Source organism: Chelonia mydas, chromosome 2 (genome assembly GCF_015237465.2).
Source record: "Chelonia mydas isolate rCheMyd1 chromosome 2, rCheMyd1.pri.v2, whole genome shotgun sequence".
In the NCBI taxonomy this organism is placed as follows: domain Eukaryota; kingdom Metazoa; phylum Chordata; order Testudines; family Cheloniidae; genus Chelonia; species Chelonia mydas.
This window is the reverse complement of record NC_057850.1, coordinates 208,864,520-208,874,229: the sequence shown is the minus strand read 5'-3', so window position 1 is coordinate 208,874,229 and position 9,710 is coordinate 208,864,520. Positions and strand designations below refer to the sequence as shown.

The window sequence follows — 9,710 nt, the reverse complement described above, 5'->3', positions numbered from 1 at the left end:
CATGAGAAGTAATTTTTCCGCTCTACTACTCTCTGATTAGGCCTCAACTGGAGTATTGTGTCCAGTTCTGGGAGCCACATTTCAGGAAAGATTTGGACAAATTGTGGAAAGTCCAGACAAGAGCAACAAAAATAAGTAAAGGTCTAGAAAATATGACCTATGAGGGAAGATTGAAAAAATTGTTTAGTCTGGAAAAGAGAAGACTGAGAGGGGACATGATAATACATGAAAGGTTGTTACATGGAAGAGGGAAAAAAATTGTCCTTCTTAACCTCTGAGGATAGGACAAGAAGCAATGGGCTGAAATTGCAGCAAGGGAGGTTTAGGACATTAGGAAAAAATTCCTAGCTGTTAGGGTGGTTAAGCACTGAAATAAATTGCCTAGGGAGGTTGTGGATTCTCCATCACTGGAGAATTTTAAGAGCAGGTTAGACAAACACCTGTCAGGAATGGTCTAGGTAATATAGTCCTGCCATGAGTGCAGGGGACTGGACTAGATGACCTCTCAGGGTCCTTTCCAGTCCTATGATTCTATACATGTTCCCCCTCACCCCACCGGTCGCACCATCCTTCAGTAATTAGTTAGATCAGGAAAGCACATGTACACATCTATTCTCCCATCTATATTTTCTTCTATTTTCCAGCACCTTCTACTCTGGATTTCCAGCTGGTAAGGGCCAGATTATACCTGGGGAAGGCAGGGAAACAATATAGCATCCCCTTTTGTCCCGCCACCCCAGGACAGGGATAAGATCAGGCCTTTTAGTCTTCTATGTGCAATGACTGCTCTCTGCTAGATCTCCTGGGTCACAATTCACTCCCAGGAGAGCAGGTGCGAGTGATGGCCCCCATCTCACCTCCCCACCAGCCTTTGGTCTTGGTTGGCCCTACAGTGGAGCGAATGTTGCAATTTCTAAAGTAGGTGTGCTCCCCCCTGCATAGAGGGGAGCTTTGGGAGAGCAGTGACTCCTGGTGGTCCCACTGCGGTGGTGTGGCAATTTAGGTACATGCCATTCCCAGTGGAAGGCTTTGGATGAAAGTCACAGCACAGGTCTTTGCAGTATGTTCAACATGCTACTGAAGTGCAACTGCTTGGAGTGCCATAAATGCCACAGCACTGGCAACAGAACACACTACTCAGTGAGAAATCATGGGAGAATGAAGAACTACCTTAACAAGACTTGAATAGACAAATGGATCATCAGTCAGAAAAATTAATGACAGAAATCCCTCAACTCTCTGCTTCTAGCATTCTTTCCCCAAGTAACGCTTTCAGTAGCATAGCATATACTGCAGATTGCGTAGTAATCATATAAATTAGGTCCAGAGGGGAGGACTTTGAAATATCTGTGGCCCCAGGTGTCATGCTGTTCTGCCACCTTCTCCTCAGGGTAAGGCAAGGCTGACTGTGGTGTCAACTGGCAAAGGGCATGGCCCATGGAACTAGCATGGAAAGCAAATAAACAGTGACTGAGAATCACCAGGAGAAGCAAATGCAAGCCCAGATGCTCTCAAGCACCATCACTGTACCTCTCAGGTAGCTTCCTCCTAGCACTATGGCAGGCTCCATTCCTCTGCTATCTATGGTGTTGACTGCATGTTTCTGACTCCCCACAACAGGGCTGAGTAACAGAAGATAATACTTTCTGTAACAACATTAGTATAAAGTAGGTTCTCACAGTAAGAGATGAGCTAGTGTTTTTTGAGGGTAGACATATAGCATTGGTCTGAGATGGACACCTGCCCCTTGCAGCCTACGTATGCCCTCTTTAGCAACTCCACTCTGGTCATCTGAATGCAGGGGATGGCTCAATGGGAGCGTACCTTGGAGGCTCATTACAGGGATTTCTTGTAACAAGTTGTTACAAAATTCTTCTTTCCACAGCAAGGAATGGGGCATCCCATTTACTAGGGAAGTGAAATGGCCCCAGCTCATGCAGTAAGACAGGAGAATAACAATTTTATTTAGCTACCCAACTCCGAGGCACTGGCAAGGACTGGTGGGTATGTGCACCACTTCGAAGATAAAAATAATAAATTATATTTGGCACATCTAATGCCGTACATTTTTAAAGTGCTGCAGTAATGAAACTTCATCATCCCTGTTCAGAAAAACACGTTTGAAAACGTGCACAGTACTCCCTGGAAGTGTTAAGTAGGACTATTGAGCAATGGTTGCACTTACATGAAGAACCTGGCCTAACATCCTTCATGAGAAGCGACAGTCGACACGTAGAGCCATTAACTAGTCAAAGACTTGCCTGTGTCTTCCCTATAGTAGTTCATCTTTTGCACATGCCACCGAGGTGTTGTCCGCTATTGAAAAAAAAAAAACAAGCAAAAAAGATGCACTTTAATCGCTGCAACTGTTCTTTAAGGATGGACTTGACTCAAGTGCAGTCAGGCATTTCCCCACCCCTCTGCCAAATATACTTGCTTTGGCATCATAAATATTGGTTAAATTACATGATATAATCACATACACACTGCTTGCTCACTTTTTTTTTTTTTGCTTTAACGTTTTGTGAGAAGCAACGCTAACCACAGAAACAGACCCGTCAGTTCCTTTCTTCCAAAAGGAGAACTTTATACCACATTGCAATAAGCTCCTCTCCAATTAAAATACACAAGAATCTTGCAGAAATCAGCTGCCAGATTTATTAATCTACCTGAAAACAAAACAAAAAAATGGAATAAAACCAGAACTTTAAATAAGCCTTTTAGGTACAATTTCAAAAGGGTTAATCAGTTCAATGAAAGCCTTTCTTCTTTTGCTGGGAGATCATGTAATGTTGGGCTGAATGCTTGTTTTGTTCAGTGAGTCACTACCATACACTGTGTGTATATATATATACACACACACACATACATATATATTCTCTTTAAATATTACACATTTGATGCAATGTCCTCTTCTTTTTTTTTTTTTTTTTTGACCCACCCCCTCCCACCAATGCCCTGCTCCAGACAGGAAGTGCTCCACAATGACATTAATGGAATCAAAATGGATGAAAGGACTTTTAATCAAAACGTGTTTCCTTCGAACCTTATCTCAATGGAAGCCACAATGTTCAAAGTTCTGACTTTTCCCCTTCTTGGTGAAAGCTTCAGTGGTCTTGCTTTGATTTTGTTGGGTTGATCATTGAAATTTTAAGTGCCATTGAGACCTATAAATTATTGACAGAACAAGATGGCATATTAAGGCATATATACACCCATAAAATATGTTGCCCTATGGGATTTAGGTGAATTAGATGCATGCCCAGAGAGTTCTTCTGCACCTTTGGTCTCTAGTAGTCACTGCTTTTTAATTTTGAATGAATTGCATAAGATATCATTTATAGCTTACTGGTTTCTTGATTGACATTGAGTGGAAAATTAAGCCACCACCAAGGGGTGTCTTTGAAATCACATCTATTGCAATTATTGTCGTTTTATGTTTATGAGTTCATCTTTCCTTCCTCCCCTAGATTTGTTACAGAACTGGAAAGTGAGGCACTCCTGTGAAGTAACAGCGTTTTTAAATTTCACTGGGCTGTTCAAATCCTGTTTTTTACCCTCTTCAAACTTGGAAATGTTACATTTCAGAAAAGGTGCTCATAAATATTTAGAACTTATTTTTTTTCTTTTTGTTTTACACGTAGAATAATGTGTCTTGCTTTTTCAAGATTACCCCCTCTCAAAAATAAAATGATTTAAAACAAAACAAAAAACAAACCTCAAAACTTTAAATTGTCTTCCAAACATATCCGATCACATTTACATTTAGTGTCCAAAACAAGTTGGTTGATAACATCAGTGCCAGCACTACAACGTCATACAGCGACTTCATTGTGTTCTTTGACAGTTCGCGTAAGTCTCCGTTCCACCGAAAGTTACAAAAGGTTCCGCAGAGCTTCCCTTAGCAAGCTGAAGCTTACTATTCATTTGTCGATGCGCATAAAAGCTGCTTATAGCACAGCTATGGCGTAAGCTATTTTCTAAGCAATAAATGGTTCAAGTCATCTATTTTGTCCTGAAATGCTATCTGTAGTTACAGCATTGCTTATAAATGGTCATAGTAAATTCAGCATCAAAGAGAATATTACAGAAAAAGACAGCAGCAGAAGCATTAGCGTTATCTAGTATTTATATATGTTATCAACATAACACAGCAGTAAAAGGTTTAAATGCATATTATTGGGTACCGTGTCTAAAAATTACTAAAGTACCTATTTAGTGTATTGGATATTTTTCTCAAGGAGTGCTTGCTGTGTCTAAACAGCATAATTAGATATGTGACTTAGTACAGTTAATTCCTATTGATTAAATAACTTATTTATGTTGCAAAGGAAATGGAAGGAAAGAAAATGTTTTCCCCCTGATCATGATCCTGCATTTAATGCTGACATGATCATGAGAAAAGTCCACCATATGTAATTACTACTCTCAACTGGACTTTGAAAGGTCGAAAATAATAGGATGGCCTGTATTTGCATAGCAAGGTGACACTAGATCAACATGCTATGCTTCAAGTTTGCAACTCGCAGTGTGAAGTCAGGAATTGTGCTCCTTGGACACCAGTAATGGTGTGTGCTCTGCCTAACATCCAAGTAAATGGGCATCTTCTGTAAGGCAGGAAAAACAAAAATATAAAATGCAAACAGAATGACAAAAAGATGTTCAAATGTGTAAATGAAAGATGGACAGTGTGTCACGTCTAGCTTCTACATTAAATCCTGCAATCTATACTTTGATCCTCTTTATAACTGCAGAAAGACAATTAGGAATGATCAGAGACAAATGCCCAAGGCATGTTACTCTGATAATAATATCCAAACAGTTAATTTACACAATAAGAATTAACTGTACTATGGATACCCAGAGAAAATGTACAATATCTTATGCCAATATGAAACAAAACAGACGATATAGCTTCATTGTACTTAAAACCTGTATGTTCCCTTCCCAAACTTAGGTAAAAAGTAAACCCACCCTTTTCCTCCTGTTGCACAGAATAAATGTTTAGATTCCAACCCTCTCCTTTCAAATAAAGTGCGCTGTCCATGGCAGAACATAGGAGTAATGCAACAGGAAAAGCCCCTTTTAGTGTACTATTTAAAAAACAAACTGAAGTGGATTCTGCTCTCCTCTGGATCTTGTGATAGAGGAGAAGCACAGGGGAGGATGCCCCCTTTTCTGTCATTGCTATTAATACACATAGCCTTCGTTATAGGGGTGGGTGTTACAGCAGCCACCCTCCTGCATGTAGACCATGCTCTCGTCAAAGTGGGACAGTGGCACGGTATCCTCCTCGTTGATGTGCCGCTCCATGTCCGTCTTCAGCAAGGGGCGCTGGTTGTCTGGAAAGGCCATGGAGAAAAGCGCTTCGGGATCACAAACAAACTTGTAGACATATCTCTCTCCGGCAACCTTAACACAAGGTCAAAAAGGAGAAGGAAAGAAAAAAGAACAGTGTAAGTTTTAGCACTTTAACAACTTGTAGTTACAGATTTCTGAGGAATCTGCTTTCACTAGACCATGAAATACTGTGCCATGGGAGTTCTTGGGCACCAACATTAGGAATGAAATCCTGGTCCCATTGCGACTAGTGGGAGTTGTGCAAAAGCAGACTACATAAAACACTTTGGGCTTCAGGACACAACACAACCCTGATTTCCTTTGGGAATGGGGGTGGGGAATGAATTAAAAGATTCTATTTCTAAAGCCTATAACCTGAGATCACTTTCTGTACTTAAACAATGGCCAACAATGTTGTTTTGTCTGGGGAAAGTAAACAGCTTTTTACCACAGTAGTATGATCAAACCACAAAGTTACGCACCCTGTTGTTTCAACTAAAATATAGATAATCCATGATAAAACAGAACTGAATTTAGCTTGATATAAGTCAAGTCATATTCAAGTTATCTCAAATATACATAATTTGTAATGTATTGAGTCACAGCACATGCTGGTAGTAGAGGGACTGCATGCAAACAAGGATGTCTTCGTGTATTAAGCAGCAGCTCCTGCAAAGGCTAAGACATTTGGATTTGTTTACTGAGTGAAAGCCTACTGGCCTAAGACACTTGGGTTATCCCTTACTCTTTTCCAAAAGGTGTTGGGGGCATCTGACTTCTATCTGCAGAGCAATCAAATATGGGCAAAAATGTGCTAGATTTAACATCTTACTTGAAAAGTGGGCTTACCTCAATCCCTATCAAGTTTACAGTGCACTATTTAAAAATTCCTTTCGAATTTAAACTATATATTTTCCTTTAAAAATGTAATGTTTTTGAAAGTAAATAGGAACATAATCCTCATTACATCCATCTTTGCTTGGTTTGGAACAAACGGTTTTAATTTAACAGAGATGCATATTGAGCATGGAAAACAGAACACTGTCTTAAATCTGCAAGTACCCACTACAATGTAGGGCTTATCTTCACGGGTTTTACCTCAAATTAGTTGATTATCTGGGGTGATCCCCAGGGTAAATTACAAACATTTTTACCCTAGAACAAAGAAGCATCCAGCCTTTACAAACTTGCTAAGTACTGTCCAAAAAACTCTAGTGGAGGCATACCTGTGAGGCTGAATGGAATCTGGGATATTTGAGGATAAACTTGAGGATATTATCAATACCAATATTGTAAAACTGCAAGGAGTTATGCCAGATAGTCCAGGTAAGATATCTGCAAAAATGTTATAATTTTCCAGATATGATCATCTAATTTATGTGTTTGTATCACCTTTGCATTTTGGGTTATAGATATGTATGTATGTCTGTATTTCAAAACTTGTGCTATGCTTCTGGGTGACACCCCCAGACAGTTTGGCAGCAGCACTGCCTAGCCTGCTTGATGGCCCATTGAGGACCATAAGCTATACAACTGACCCACTGAGAGAAGGTAGATACACCTGATGACTCAGCAAGTCATGCACGGGCATGCCTATGACAGAACTCTAAGGCTTTCAAGCCATGTGCTGGGCAGCTTGTGTTTGAAACAAAGGAAGCACAGGCCACATGGCAAAAGACTATAAAAGGCAGCTGCATCTTCTCCATATTGTCTTCAATCCTGCTTCTTACCTCTGGAGGAACTTTGCTACAAACTGAAGCTCTGAACAAAGGACTGAATGACCCATCCAAGCTGTGGATGTGTTCCAGAGGGACTTTCAAGCCAGCAAACTCACCAATACTGCTTAGAACCTGATATATGGACTTTGGAGTCTTTGCATGTATGTGACTCTTTTACCATTTAACATCTCTCTTCTTTTTCTTTCTTGTTTCTTTTTTTATAAGCCTTTAGTTTTTGGCGCTAAAGAAATGGCTGGCAGTGTGGTATTTTGGGTAAGATCCAAACTTATACTGACCGGGTAGTGTGGCTGACCCTTTGGGGTCAGAAGAACATTTTGTACAGTGTACAGAGTTTTTAAAATAACTTCTCACTGTACAGGACCTAGGTGCTGATTGGGAGCCAGAGAACTGCAATGCAATAGAGGGGGACTGTGTGATTTCTTTTTTTGCTTCTTGATAACCAGTATGGGGGATCAGAAGCACGGTCTGTGACTGGCTGGGGAGTTTAACTTCAGTGTTACTCCCAAGACTGGTCTCCCAAGACTGCTCTGCTCTCCCTTTTGCAGCCTGCCCTGACCTTGGCATTTCCAGTGAGGACTCTCCCAGGCACCACTGGTCACAATACCCTTAAAAGCACAATGCGCATATGTGCAGTTAGGTAAGTGGCTAGCCAGCTAGCTGCCAGAACGCTTGTGAACTGTGCTAAGTGGACCAATAGCAGATGAGGAAGAAACTAATACGTTCCACTGGCCAGGCCAGTAAGGTGCACAGTCTAAGCTAGGACTATACAAGCTCTGCTGGGAAAGCAAGTTTATAAATTGTTTGGGCCAACTGCCTTTTCTTCTCTTCCCCTGAAAAACCCCCAAAACACCTAGAAAAGTAAACGCTAGCACAAATTAATGGAGTGAGCTCAAAGGGTCAGAAGCCTGGAAATTCCAAAAGTGACGTTTGTTCAATTATACTATCTTCTGCGCAACATGGCTAAGTAAAGTGTCCTATTCATCTTTGCTTATAAAATATGAAAGTTAGCCGTGGTTATTAATGGATACTGTAAAACAGACGGGATGTGCAATGCAGGCGAGTTAACACTGCTGCAGCAGCTTATGGGCCCTCTCTGGGGAAGCAGGGGCTGAGCACCTCCTGTGAGGTGCTGAATTGAATTAACTGGAAGCTGAGGGCTCTCAACACTTCACAAGAGGCACTTATGGCCAGATATTTGAAAGTATTTAGGCACCTAAATATAGAGAGACTCACCTAGTGGGATTTTTAAAGATGCCTATGCACTATCCTCAGTTACTTAGGCACCAAACTGCCACTGGAATCAATGGAAGTTAGATGCCTAAAGACATCTGAAGATCTAGGCCAAAGTGCCTACCATTATATCTAGGCACCTAAACACCTTTAAACCTGAACCTTAGTACTTCACAGAATCAGTTCCTGACTTTGAAACTTCCCAACTTTGGAAAGCTTGATCTCACAAGCTTAATGCTGCAATAACACAAGTGTTGTACTTTGTAGTTGTAAAAGCCCTCTCAGATCACTGGATTGCACAGTGCCAATTCCAGGTTTAAACTTGTTATCTGTGTGGATTCACAAAGTTAATGTGAATAATAGATAAGGAAGCAAGTAATGCAAGGAGATAATTAGGATCTCTGGTAACATCAAGGAACACAAGAGCCTGATTCGGCAGCTGCTGCAAGCAGGGAACTCCTATTGACTTCTGAGTTGAATGCACACAACAACTTCAAATACAATCAAGTCCACGGGAATATGGGAGTGGTTTGCCACTGGGACCACACTCCTGCATATCAGTTATTTTAAATATTAAGTGTTTGTCAGTATGGTTGTTACATTACATTCCAGAATTCATTAAAAATCACTATCACTGTGATACCGATCCAATAATATTGTAACTATCGATGATTCTTCTATTTTGCAGTTACTAAAGTATCTATTTGCTGGACAGGTAATTTAGATCTGCAAAGCAATATTCATAGTATATTCTGTACTTTGCCTCTCTCAGGTCCCATCACCTATTTTTTGCATGCTGGTTTTTATCCTTGCATTATGATCAGCTCAATGTGAATGATCAGAAAACATTTGTACACACAATGACACATTAACACGGTGTAATAATTATATGTATACACACATACACACAGACCTGTAGCATGTAAAATTCAAAACCTCAGCATATGTCCAAAAGAGTGAAAAACCTGCTTGAGCAATGCAATTACCAGTGTTCCTTCTTATAACATGACTTATGGATTAACGTGCAACATTCCAGTGAAATTTAATGCTGCATTAGCTACTCACCTTTTGCATGATTCCCTTCTCATAATAATAGCGAAGTGAACGGCTAAGTTTATCATAGTTCATAGCTGGTCTGTTTTTCTGAATCCCCCAGCGACGAGCCACCTGCCACAGAAATGGATTAGCAGTGATCTGTTAAATGCATTTAACAAGCAGACCTTAGCATCAGATTATTTTTTTAATACAAAAACAACCACTGCAGGTGGGAGGCATAAATAAAGGAGAAAAGGTTGGTGTGATATCTGAATTTCCTGTGTCCTAGCATGATTTTTAAACCATGCATGCAATCTTTTTACTATAACACGACAACGGGCCTCTTTATTTATCAATCTGGTGGCT

The 9,710-nt window shown here is 40.4% G+C and overlaps 1 protein-coding gene across 9 annotated transcripts in view; it reads right to left on the bottom strand.

Annotated features, from left to right (window-relative positions):
- Window positions 1–2,635: 2,635 nt before the first annotated feature.
- The window catches only part of ETV1 (ETS variant transcription factor 1), a 74,161-nt gene continuing 67,086 nt past the window's right edge, over window positions 2,636–9,710 (bottom strand). For all 9 annotated transcript variants that reach the window (XM_027821654.3, XM_043541132.1, XM_043541129.1 and 6 more), the window contains 2 exons: window positions 9,375–9,476; window positions 2,636–5,412 (listed from right to left, as the gene is read on the bottom strand). In XM_027821654.3, the coding sequence (XP_027677455.2) occupies window positions 5,191–5,412; window positions 9,375–9,476 (324 nt within the window). In that variant the 3' untranslated portion in view covers window positions 2,636–5,190. The remainder of the gene's footprint in view (window positions 5,413–9,374; window positions 9,477–9,710) is intronic.